General features: G+C 32.3%; 1 protein-coding gene and 1 pseudogene across 4 annotated transcripts; one reads left to right on the top strand and one right to left on the bottom strand.

Moving 5' to 3' along the window:
- Nucleotides 1-8804: 8804 nt before the first annotated feature.
- On the bottom strand, nucleotides 8805-10449 carry LOC140958073 (putative polyol transporter 1; annotated as a pseudogene).
- A 1066-nt stretch (nucleotides 10450-11515) lies between these two features.
- LOC140956813 (deSI-like protein At4g17486) lies at nucleotides 11516-13493 on the top strand. Of its 4 annotated transcripts, none has more exons than XM_073413686.1 (4): nucleotides 11516-11717; nucleotides 12389-12642; nucleotides 12743-13030; nucleotides 13142-13493. In XM_073413686.1, the coding sequence occupies exons 2-4, from the start codon at nucleotides 12432-12434 to the stop codon at nucleotides 13384-13386; spliced, it is 744 nt and encodes a 247-aa protein (XP_073269787.1). In that variant the 5' UTR covers nucleotides 11516-11717; nucleotides 12389-12431; the 3' UTR covers nucleotides 13387-13493. The 4 variants fall into 4 exon arrangements, with proteins under 4 accessions (XP_073269787.1, XP_073269788.1, XP_073269789.1 ...); XM_073413687.1 differs by lacking the exon at nucleotides 11516-11717 and adding an exon at nucleotides 11759-11798; XM_073413688.1 differs by lacking the exon at nucleotides 11516-11717 and adding an exon at nucleotides 11815-11878.
- Nucleotides 13494-13757: the final 264 nt, after the last annotated feature.

The following is a 13757-nucleotide window of genomic DNA, read 5'->3' as shown; positions in this document are numbered from 1 at the left end:
CCGATAGCACTTAAATATGGTACTTCTGGACCAAGAATATCTTCATCATCTTCACATGGACGGAATGGATCCTTTTCTATGTTTAATGATCTAACAACCATTGGAGTACTTAAAGGATTTGATTTATCCATATTAAAACATTTAAGGATCTTTTCTGTATAATTTGTCTGGTGAACAAATATTCCACATTCTTTTTGTTCAATTTGTAAACTCAGACAATACTTTGTTTTTCCAAGATCCTTCATTTCAAATTCTTCCTTCAAGTATGACACAACTTCTTGGATTTCTTTATTTGTTCCAATGATGTTTAAATCATCAACATATACAGCAATAATTACGCATCCGGATGTTGTTTTCTTAATGAAAACACAAGGGCAAATTGCATTATTTACATATCCTTTTTTCATCAAGTGATCACTTAGCCGATTATATCACATCGGCCGGATTGCTTTAACCCATATAATGATCTTTGTAATTTCACAGAATAACATTCTTTGGGTTTTGAACTTTGTGCTTCAGGAATCTTAAATCCTTCAGGGATTTTCATATATATATTACTCTCAAGTGATCCATATAAGTAAGCTGTAACAACATTCATAAGACGCATTTCTAAATTTGCAGATACCGCCAAGCTAATCAAATACCGAAACGTAATTGCATCCATCACGGGAGAATACGTTTCATCATAATCAATTCCAAGCCTTTGTGAAAAACCTTGTGCAACAAGTCGTGCTTTGTATCTTACTATTTCATTTTTCTCATTTCGTTTTCGAATAAAAACCCATTTGTATCAAACATGTTTTTACATTTTCAGGTGTAAGGACTATAGGTCCAAAAACATTACGTTTATTTAGCGAATCTAATTCAACCTGGATGGCATCTTTCCATTTTATCCAATCCTGCCGATTTTTACATTCACCAAAAGATTTTGGTTCATAATCTTCATTATCATTTATGATGTCGACTGCCACATTATAAGAAAATATATCATCAGTTTCTTCTATATCTTTTCGGTTCCATATTTTTTCAGTATTAATATAATTGATAGAGACTTCGTGATTCTCGTCAGTTTGTGGTTCTGACAGAACATTTTCATCATCATGTGTTTCTTCAGGAATAACATTCTCTATTTTGTGATCATAATGTGTTTCTTCAGGAACATCATTATCTATTTTGTGATCATTGTGTTTCTCTATGAATTTTCTTTTTCGAGAATTTTTATCCTTGGAACCGACTGACCTTCCACGTTTCAGGCGTTTTACGACATCATGACTTTGTTAAATTTTTTTCTTTGGAATTTCAATTCGAGCAGGAGCATTTACAGCATGTATATATGATTTAGTTACCCTTTTTGCATCTGTAAATGCATCTGGTATTTGATTTGTTATTATTTGCAAGTGCACAATTTGCTGTACATCTTTTTCATATTGTTGTGTTCTTGGATCCAGATGTAACAATGATGATACATACCATGTAATTTTCTTTTCGGTATGTTTCTTGTCTCCCCCTAACATTGGGAAGATTTCCTCATTAAAATGACAATCAGCAAAACGTGCTGTGAACACGTCGCCTGTCTGAGGTTCAAGATATCGAATGATTGATGGACTATCATAACTGATATAAATTCCAATCTTTCTTTGAGGTCCCATTTTCTTTCGTTGAGGTGGTGCAATAGGCACATACACCATACATCCAAAAATTCTCAGATGAGAAATGTCGGGTTCTTTACCAAATGCAAGCTGCAATGGCGAGTATTTATGATATGCAGTTGGTCTGATGCGAATTAATGCAACAGCATGTAAAATTGCATGTCCCCATATAGAAATAGGGAGCTTTGTTTTCATAATCATTGGTCTAGCAATCATTTGCAGACGTTTAATCAATGATTCAGCCAATCCATTCTGTGTATGTACATGAGCAACAGGATGCTCAACAATGATTCCCATAGACATACAATAATCATTGAAAGTCTGGGAAGTAAATTCACCAGCATTATCAAGTCTAATTTTCTTGATTGTATAATCTGGAAATTGATTCCTCAATTTTATTATTTGAGCAAGTAATCTTGCAAATGTAACATTTCAAGTTGACAATAAACATACATGTGACCATCTGCTGGAGACATCAATCAATACCATAAAGTATCTGAATGGTCCACATGGTGGATGGATTGGTCCACAAATATCACCCTGAATACGTTCAAGAAACATTGGTGGTTCAGTTTGGATTTTGGCTTGTGATGGTTTTATAATAAGTTTTCCAAGAGAACATGTTTTACATTGAAACTTATTATTTTGAAAGATCTTCTGGTCTTTCAACGGATGACCATGTGTATTTTCTATAATTCTTCGTATCATTGTTGAACCAGGATGTCCTATTCGATCAAGCCAATTAGTTAATATTGAAGAATTATCAACTACTATGTTTGATTCATTGAGACTTATATGTGTATAATGCAATCCAGTAGGGAGCATTGGTAGTTTTCAATCACATATTTCTATCCTGATTTATATGTGGTAAGACACATATATTTCTTATTCTCTTCATTCATTGTTTGAGTATCATACCCATGGGAATATATATCATTAAAACTCAACAAATTTCTTTTCGATTGTGGTGAATACAAAGCACATTGATAAAAAATTTTGTACCATTAGGTAACAAAAATTGTGCTTTACCACATCCTTTAATCAAGTCTACAGGACCTGATATTGTATTCACCATTGTTTTTGTTGGTTTTAGTTCCAAGAAATATATTTTATTTCGGAGGATAGTGTGCGTTGTACCACTATCAGGTATGCAAACTTCAGCTTGGTTCATAGCATTTTCCATGTGTACTTCAAAAAAAAATATGCAATGAAATAAAATTACTGACAATATATTTATAAAAATAAAATACAATACAATACATATTTAAAAATATAACACACTATAAAACATTATCATAGAAATACAAGAAAAATAAATTATTGTATATTTATATTCCACCAGTATATTGTTCATTTTCAGAGAAATCATTAAGAAAATCTGCAGTATCAATATTTTTCATTTCTATCCCACCAACATATTGATCATTTCCAAAAAAATCATTCAGAAAATCAGCAGCATCAAAATGAGTTGAATTACTCAAACGGTCACTGCGTTCAGTGAAGTTGGTCTCTTTTTCTTTCTCCTTTATCGATTCTTTATAGAGCTTGCAAAGGTGCTCGGGGGCTCGACAAATACGAGACCAATGTCCTGGAGTGCCTCTGAAACAAGAACTTTTAAATCTTTTCGAGTGATTTTCATCAACACTCATGTTCTCTTGATGCCTTTTCAGTGGGTGGTTCGTGACGTCCTTTTGAGATGAGTTATAAAAATAACTATCTCGATTGTTTTGAAAACCACGGCCTCGACCACGACCGTGACCACGTCCACGACCACGTCCACGACCACGACCTCGACCAAAACCTTGTCTTTGAATTTGATTTTTGTTTCCAGGTTTAAATTCATTTTTACTTACAGCATTTACTTCTGGAAATGCTGTTGATCCAGTGGGTCGGGACTGATGATTTCTCATTAATAGCTCGTTGTTCTTTTCCGCCACAAGAAGACAGGCGATAAGTTCAGAATATCTTGTAAATCCACGCACTCTATATTGGTTCTGTAGAGTTATATTTGATGCGTGAAATGTGAAAATTGTTTTTTCAAGCATTTCCGATTCCGTAACCTCATGTCCACAAAATTTTAATTGCGAGATTATTCGATACATCGCCGAATTGTAATCACTTACTTTTTTAAAATCTTGGAATCTCAACATATTCCATTCATCACGGGCGGTCGGAAGTATAACTTCCCTTATATGTTCAAATCTTTCTTTTAATAATTTTCACAGAGCCATGTGATATTTTTCGATGAGATATTCGCATTTCAAACCTTCATCAAGATGTCGGCGCAAAAATATTATAGCTTTTGCTTTTTCTTGTGATGAAGATATACCATTTTCTTTAATAGTCTCGCTTAGACCCAATGACTCAAGATGCATTTCTACATCGAGGGTCCATGGCATATAATTTTTTCCCGTAATATCGAGTGCAACAAATTCGAGCTTTGCCAAGTTTGACATGGTGGTACTAAAAAAAAATTTATGATGCATTTTATTAGTTAATGAATATTACAATACAAAGTAATGGATAAACAACAAATACAAGCATTCGTAAAAATAAAGAAAACACACGACGAGGATATTCTCCGATAAGTACAAGATTCGTGAGTATTATAACCAAAATAATTAAAAATAACTTTGAGAAAGCCATCTTCTTTTTTCTTCAAAAATTTGATGAAGAATAATTTTAGAGAAGAAGAGAAAATTGGAGTGATTGAATGTGTTTGTGAGATCATATTTATAGGACAAAAGCTAGCCGTTTTGTTACCGTTTATGACCGTTGGTGTACAAGAAAATAAATATATGTATTTGTATAATTTTATGGTAATAATATGGTGTATATAATATTAGTAATATTTTAAATAATTATGTATATCATATCACAATATTATAATGAGGTGTCATAAGAATTTTTTTAAAAAAAAACCTTATAAATTTTTATACTTGTCGTATCCCTTACCGGGAGTATGGGATGTCGTCTTAACGTCCTCCCAAGATTTATAACAAGTTTTTGAAAAATTTATTTTATTATAACATTATATTATATATTAAGTATATACACAATAAATAAATAAACGGTAAAATAAATATTATTACTTTTGTTACCTTTTTCTTCTGTTTTGGAGCTTGGAAAAATCTGGAGGACTTTTAGAGCTTCGTGCTGATAACGTGATGTGAACAAGTAAAAATTTACGATAAAAAGTAAAAATCTCAAACTCTCAAAATTATCACTCTACACATTTTATAATATTTTTCTCTCAACTCAATTGTAATTTTCTTCACAAATGAGAGATCTATTTATAGAAAAACTTTACAAATAATCCAAAAATAAATTACATCATTACCTTCATCATCACACACAAATTTCAATATTCAACACCTAATTTTACCTAATTTTCAACATTCAACATTATAATTTTCAACACAAATATTTCACATTTTCAACAATTTTGGTCTTTGTGTTTCAAAAATGAGTTTTAAGTGACATTTTTGGTTTTTTTTTATGAGTGTTTATGTGAAATTGGACACATCGGTGCAATGATGAAGAAGAGCTGAAATTGCCTAAAAAAACAAATATTACGGAGTAGATTTAGTTATCAGAATTAATGTGTGTGTATCAGAATATAGTGTTGTATCAGAATATAGTGTTGTGCTAAAATTGTATCGCCGGAATTAATGTGTGTGTATCAGAATATAGTGTTGTGCTCGGGTGTTGGCAACACGAGCACACAACATGCAGCGAAAATCTATTATTTAATACACACGTAAACTTTTAATAAATAAACAGTGAATTTACCGAATCGTAAGATTATCATATGTTCAAGTCATCCTTTCTTCACATATCAGACAAGATATCACTCTAATTAAACCTACCTTTGCTTGTTATACGAGTCGAGTTATGTAAGATATTATCAATTTTAAATAAATAATTTAACAGATTTAGGGACTTCAGATGAAAAACGATCAGAACACAAAAAACAAAAACAAAGTTATCGGATGAAAACCAAACCGTGACAAGTTACATAACTAAAACTCAAAAAAACAAACTTACTAGACAAAATCTATCATTTTTCGCTGTTAAAATCTAATTAATAGAATAAGATGATGCAAAAATGACAAGATGACAATTTTGTTTGAAAGCTACTTAGCTTAGTTTTTATTCTTTATATTTTTTTGGTGTCAACCTGAAGATAAGTTTATTGTTTTTATTTTCTGTTTTTATTTACAGTTTTTAATTTTTATATTTCATATATTAGCCTGAATGACAGGCTAACTCATTCGGGCTAAATCATACTACCTTACTATAACATGATCTATATTTATTTGTAACTTGGAATGAAATTGAGATAATAAAAGATTTATTTAAATTTTTAGAATTTAATGAAATATAAGAATATTTGGTTAGAACATAAGGTAAAAAGATGAACCAGGAAATGGTAAACACAAAGTTCGAATAACCAAGAAATAATAAATTCATGTTGTAGTCCTTCAGCCTGCTTAGCCGAGAAATGACGTTTAAGGCATTTATGGGTGATTTTTTATGAATTTATGTTTCAAAGGTATTTCAGTAAAATTTTCTGTTGTTTAAATTCTTTGATATATCTTTCATAAATCTTTTTATGTTTTGTAAAAGTTCCAAATAAGAACCTTATATTCATTATTATTCTGGAATTTAAATGTTTCTTTTTCTTAGCTCAGTTTGAGTTGAAGATGATATATAGGCTGGAAACCAATAACCTCTATGTGTGCGAAAGCCACTAAGGAAAAATTTGTTAAAACAACGCCACGTATCAGATTCAATTTGATTCCAAGCTTCAGACTTATTATATTATTAAGTTTCTTCGTAATAGAATATGTGTAATGTTATGTTACTTTGTTTTGTTTTCTGTTTTTTAAATTCATTGTTTCAATATCGAGTAGATCTCATGTGAGACCGTCTCGCGGATCTTAATCTGTGAGACGGGTCAACCCTACCCATATTCACAATAAAAAGTAATACTCTTAGCATAAAAAATAATACTTTTTCATGGATGACCCAAATAAGAGATCCGTCTCACAAATACGACCCGTGAGACCGTTTTACACAAGTTTTTGCCTTCAATATTATAGTTAATATCTCATTATTTTTTACAATTATGGTATGATCTTCATTCAAAATTTTGAAATTTTTAGTTTATTTCTAATCTAATTAATTTTCACAATTATTAAATGACACTCATTTTAAATAAATCAAATTAATTATAAAAAATATTGAACAAACTCGTGCAAGTAATAAAAAAAAAAAAGCACGGCCATGCATACTTAAACCGACTTGGGTTGTGGTATGGTTTTTATTCGATCGTCATAGGATAGGAGTAAAATTGTATATATATTGCAATGGGACATGGCAGTAGTCCATCCAGCCTCCCAACGGTTCCATGGCAATAAAGCCAATTTGAATGTTGACCTTTTGACTAATTCAATATTAACTTCATCGTCTCCCGACTACGTATGCTAATATCAGGAGGAAAAAAATAAAATAAAATGCTGATTAATACACACACACACACACATAATGCTGATTAATACACACACTCAAATATATATAAAATGCTGATTAATACACACACTCACACTCACACACACACACACACATATATTTTTTGGTCTGTTAACATTTTCAATTTTGGGTTTTGGTCTATTAACTTGTCAAAGTTTGATTTTGATATAATGACTTTTAATTTTCGATTATTTTGATCTAATCGTTGACGTGACGTATGACAATTCAGAAATTTTCAATGTCAAGTCAACATTTTCCGACGTCACATAAACATTTTTTAGTTCCACATCAACAATTGGACTAAAATAACATAAAATTAAGAGTTATCATACCATTACCAAACTTTGAAAAATTAGTATACCAAAACAAAAAAAAGATGAACAAGTTAGTGGACAAACAAACTATTTTTCATAAAAAATAAATAAATGTATAGTTTACTCTTATTGATTTTTTCCCATATAAATAAAGAAATCAAAGCGTAATTTTATGTCTGTGTTCGTAAAATTACCAAAAAAAATTTTCCAACAGATTTTCAACTAGGGGTGTCAATTCAGGTGAGTTGTGTCGGGTTGAACAATAGTATTATTCAAAAATTGCTCAATCCGAACCCGATTCAACTCAAAAACTCTCAACCCGAACTCGAACCCGAAACAACCCTATCTTGAAATTTTTAAATTTTTTAAAGAAAATTAAATAAAATTAATTTAAACACATAATAACAAAATCTCTATCATATATATGATTTAAATTTGAAAGTCTAATCGTAGAAAAATAAAATATATTTACTAAATCAAATAAACAATTGTTTAAAAAATAAAAAAATATTCAAAATAAATATTAAATTATAAAATTTATGATATAAATATACAATAAATATTTTTTTTAGACATACAATATATAAAAATGTAGGCAATATTTGTTAATTATATATATTTTTAGACATACCAAACATGGTTTTTTTCGGATTATACCGTATCAGGTTAGTAGGTCATGTCTGATTTAGACATTCATATTTTCAATTATATTAGTTACTTGACTAATTAGGTGTTGCATATATAGTTTTCAAAATATATTTTATTATAAACAAGTTGCATAATTAAGGATATAATTAATTTAAAATGGACAATATTAAAATGAAATGGATAATTTAAGAATGGGTTATGTAAATGAATATGTAGAAGCTTAACTTGGGAAAAAAACAGAAAACTAAGTTCAACATGGCTCGCAATTTTATTTTTTAAATTAAATTGTTCAATAAGTTGACTACGTCAAATCATGAGCTGGAGTATTATTTTTATACAAGAAATAAAAAAATATACATCTAAACAAATAAATATTTATTAAAAATTAAGAGGTTGCCACGTTGGTTATAATAAAATTTAAAAATTTGAAAGAATCACGTATCACATGCTACGAATATTTCTGACAGATCCTTTTTTTTTGTTTAATTTTTTTAATGAGACGTTTTTTTACCAGAAGTCATGCAATTTTCAAATGTATTCGATTTAATCATTTTAAACATTAACAAAATGTATGGGAATTGGGATCTATCTAGCCGGGAATTTAATTTCAAATCCAAAATTTAAATTTATCAAATTTGTTTGCGTTTACTTGAACTTGTCAATTGCTCTCGCTTTTCTTTTTCTTTTTCTTTTCTTTTAACGTTCTCGTCGTCGTCCTCGACCTGAAGAAAGTCCCGAACGACGACTCCATTTCCTCCAACGTTTTCCCTCGAGTCTCACCATGACACACAAGCAATCCCAGCATACAAAAAGAATGTCCCTCCAATACTCACTCAAGGATAGAAATCACCCCACTGGTGGCACGATTGGCTGCGACTCCCGTACCGCACCATGGGTTCCGGGCCTTGGGGGAAAAACCCGATTGAGGAAAAGGCTACACATTGATACGGCCCAAAATAGTTTATGATCTGTGTCAGCCCAGTAGCGAGGCCCACTAGACTCAGAATGAACCCAGCCATGCTAGACAGTAGCAACGGTCGCCTTAACGGCCATATCGTTCTTTATCCCCGCCTTCTCAAAGATCTCCAGGCTATACAACACCACAGAGTCGATACCACTTGCATGTTGGAAGAATTGTATCTCAAGACCGCAAATTAGGATGTGGTGCACGACGGGGTGGGGTGGAAAACACGGATTTGCCGAAAAGATAGGAGGTTTTGTCGAGCACTAGTCCTTTGGCTTCGTCGACCTTGCATTACAAGCCAACGCCGGATTCCGGCATGGCGAGGACGGCGAGGGCTATGAGTTGAGAGTGAATTGCACCGAGTCCAAGCATGAATCTACAGCCTAGATATGTTGGGAGCTTTGAGAATGCATAATTAGACAAATAACTTAGCAGCATATAAACAGCAGTAACAAGTTATTAATTTAAATTAGTGTCGCTCGTAAACTTAATGTCTCTCCCAATTATTTTCGGGCAGCTAAACTAAAAAATGACCTAAGAAATATTTTCCATGTCTTTACTAGATTAATCATGTGCACAACAAAATTTATATTAAAAAAGCGATAAAAAAAAACTAAATAGTAAAAACATAGTAAAGTAAATTAAGATTAAGGTAGAATGTTACTACATATATACCAAAACTGAACACTTACGGAAAAGAAGTGAGGAAGCCCCGGGATGAAGCTGGCGCCACCTCCGCCGTGTACACCGGCGCAATCATCCGTGCGTAGCCGACGACTATGCCGGCCAAAAAGCGGCTCACCACAAGGAAGGCATAGTCGGTGGCGAATCCCATGAACAAGGTCCTGGCGAAAAATTTCACTCCGGCCAAGACTATGGTGTAGCGACGCCAATCCAGTTGGAGGTGCGTCCTCCGGCGGCTGCGCCGAGGAGTGATTAAAGGTTTAGAATTCCCATGATCACTTCTTCTTGTTAGATAAAACTTGACACAGTTTTGCATTTTTTGAAGTGATCGGAAATTCTAACGTAAATATTACAATAAATTATAAATTGTGATTTACTATAATTATCTATGCGCTAAATCCTAAAACTACCAATGGATCCAAAATATATAACATCTATTTATTTCGATTTATTTTCATGTTTTATCTGAATCAAGACATCGTTTAGCCTATAGCCCATTAAAATCAAAGATATTTGCTAGTTTAAATATCAATTAACTATTAATTAAATATCAACACAATAAAAAAAATCAATTAAATTAAATAATTGCTTCAAGACATGAACTTAATCATATAATATCGTAGTACATTAAACACCAATTCATACCAAAAATCATAGTTTTATTAAAGTTTTACTATTAATATAGATAAGTATTATTGAAATAAATTAATGTATTATAAAATGAATAAAAAAAATACCATTCTATTCTATTTTTCAAGCATCTAAATTGGTGGATTGTTAATGTACATCTCATTGAAATGTTTATGTACTTGATTATAATACTAAGTTTATCATTATTTATGAGTGTTTGAAAAAATTGCACATCCAACCGAAAAATGAATAATTAAGTAATTTATTTTAAGCAAAACAAATTGTGTAAATTATATTATGGAATCGAACAAGAAGTAGAGGAGAGGATCTCCTTCGATGAAAAATGGTCAAATAAATTTCTATTTGCCTTCTTTGAAAAAAGTTAGGTGACAATCCTATATTGATTAGATAAAATCCATGGAAATTGTACATGTGAAATTGGGCAATCCTCTCATCTTGAGCTAGCTTTTGAGTTGAGTTAGGTCCAAGTCCCAATTGGACTGCCCATAGTTGGACAACCCGTTCTGCCTATAGTTGGGTCATTTGTAAATTTAAAACTCTAAATGTTCATTCTTGTGCGAGAAGATGAGTGTGTTAGTTGTCCGGTTAAATAAAAACCCTGATAATTGCATATATGGATTTGGACAATATCTCCTTCTGATCTAGTTTTTGGAGTTGAGTTAGGTCCACGTATCAATCTTAATACACAATAAATAAATAGAAAATTAAATTAAATATTTTTAGTGAATTGATTGATTGGTACAACCCATTGCTTCTGTTTGTCAAAATTTTTTTTCTTTTTAAAAATGAATCTGAAAAAATATTTTACTTCAACTCAAACAACCCTTTGACCTTTACTATATCTTTTAGGGAAAAAACAAATTAAATCTGATTCTTGCATGCACCCTTTGAGTTTAATCTTATAACACGGCCTGCCTAAATGTGCTGTTATTTGGATCAAAATCAAATCTTTTTATCTGCCATAAACATGGAAGTTAGCAAGTCAAACAATAAAATTTAAATCACCAGTCAACTTTTTCCCCCTTTTTAACTTTTCTTCTTTTTCTTCTTCATGTCAAATGAACAAAAAGGGCACTTGTGGGCTCTGAATTTGTGCTTCTCCGTTTCTCAGCATTGCCCTTTATCCTTAAAAAGATAAAAAGAACCAAAAAATGTGCATGTTTCAGGCACATGTATGATGTATTCTCCACCCTTTATTTTGAAAAAAATTGGCCTTTTTGTGTAGTGGAACATCCATTTCTGGTTTGAGAATGTGTGCCACCTTTCTGTAAGGTAATAAGTGTTGCTTTGTTCACTTTCTTCTCTTTCTTTGATAGTACTCTTGTTATTGATTTCTACTAAGGCAGGTTTGGAGTGAGTATGCTCTTTTTTTTTTCTTTTTTTTTTTTCTTTTTATGATTGCCCGGCTGAAAAGTTTCAAGATTTCAATTTGGGTTTAGAAGTTCACACATTCTTTTGTTCTAAATTTAAACAATCTGATGTTTTTGTGTTTCTTGATTCCATTATAATTTTTGAGGTTCATGAACTATAGATGATAGAATATGGGATTCTTTTGCCACAATGGAAAAGTTGAAATTTCATGTAGTTTTATCATTTATGCAAATGCAAGATGACTGCTCACCTCTCTCACCCCATCCCTGTTGCTCTATTAAATTCCGAGTCCACCCCGAACCTGCTCGGATTTAGGTGTTAGGCTGGTAATGGTGAAAAGTTATCTCTCGGGTATGGCCTAAAGGGTATGCGCTTGTTTTAGTAAATTTGTCCCTTTCTCGTGGGAAATGGTGCTTTATCTTAGTAAAATGACCAAGAAAAATGGGTAGGTATCAGTGATCTAAGACATGGCTTGAGTCATTCATGCGTAACAACATGAATATACTTTGTATTTGAGCAAACTGAAATGATTGCTTCATGTGAAGTTAATGATATGTTAAACTTTATCACAGGTTCTAACGGGTTAGTCAATCATTCCTAACTCCACAGCCAAATATGAAGTCGAAATTCAAAGTTGGGTGGCGATCTATCATTCCTCTGAATATGCAACGCGAGTCTGCCTCGAGCTTTTGCGTGTTCCCTCGTGTGGAGTTTGAAAACTACATTCCTGGCCAAGCTCCAGTGTATCTAAACGTATACGACTTAACGCCGTTGAACGAATATTTCTGTTGGGCTGGCATTGGCGTCTTTCACTCTGGCTTAGAAGGTAGGCCGGCTTAAATTTACGCACATTTTCATGATTCTTGCCATATTTACTGATCATTTTGCAGTTGGCACTTTAACTGCTCGCTTGCTGTATGTAACAGTGCACGGGGTCGAATATGCATTTGGAGCACTTGACTATCCCACAAGTGGTATCTTTGAAGTTGAGCCTAGGCATTGTCCTGGATTTAGATTTCGGAAGTCGATTTACATGGGAACAACGTACTTGAATCCGCATCAAGTCAGGGAATTCTTGAAGTGCCAATCAAGAAAATACTATGGTGATACTTATCACTTGATTGTGAAGAACTGCAACCATTTCTCCGAGGACATATGCCACCAGCTGACAAGAAACCGGATCCCGAAATGGGTTAATCGCCTTGCAAGAATGGGTTGTTTATCTTACTTATTTCACATTATATCCCATTTTGTCAAAAACTTCAATTATATTACTTGAATGATTAAAGTTTTCTGTAGCTTATATCTGCACTTTGCTATTGAAGGTTCATTATGCAACTGTATACTTCCGGGGTCGCGTAAAACGACTATGCTGCCTGATAATGGGAATGATCAAGGCTCTGAGTGGGAGAATAAGAGTTTAAGAAGAAGCTCATTCAACTGCATCTCTTCAATTTCCATGCACCAGACAGAAAGAGAAGTAACAATATCATCAATCTTCTTGCATTTACATTACAAAGATTGCCTGCCTCCTTTAGATTTGAAGAAAGAGACCTCTTTTAAGGTTTAAGAAAATAGGATTCCATGTTCCAAATGAGTTATCTTTGTTTTGATTTCTGACTCTTAACACAAACGTATAGATTTCGTTTTTGTCACAATATTGTGATTTTAGCCATTCCTAAAGTGTGACCTGTGTTAATTTACTTTCATGTTGATTTAAAGATACCTTAGTCTGATAGAATTGCCATTTTGGTCTCATAATTTATACGTTTTCTATTTTTAATCATATAACTCGTATTATTAGTCAATTCAAATTCTTAGTATGTTAAATTGCATTTTTTTTCATTTAACTATCTTTTCACTAAAATATTGACGTGTCAGAAAATATTGACCTATTCTGTAAAGTCGTCATCACCTAGTGAAAAATGACTTAAATCGAAA

The sequence above is a fragment of the Primulina huaijiensis genome, chromosome 14 (genome assembly GCF_012295235.1).
Source record: "Primulina huaijiensis isolate GDHJ02 chromosome 14, ASM1229523v2, whole genome shotgun sequence".
In the NCBI taxonomy this organism is placed as follows: Eukaryota; Viridiplantae; Streptophyta; class Magnoliopsida; order Lamiales; family Gesneriaceae; genus Primulina; species Primulina huaijiensis.
The sequence above is the reverse complement of the archived record's forward strand: the minus strand, read 5'-3'. Positions and strand labels throughout refer to the sequence as shown.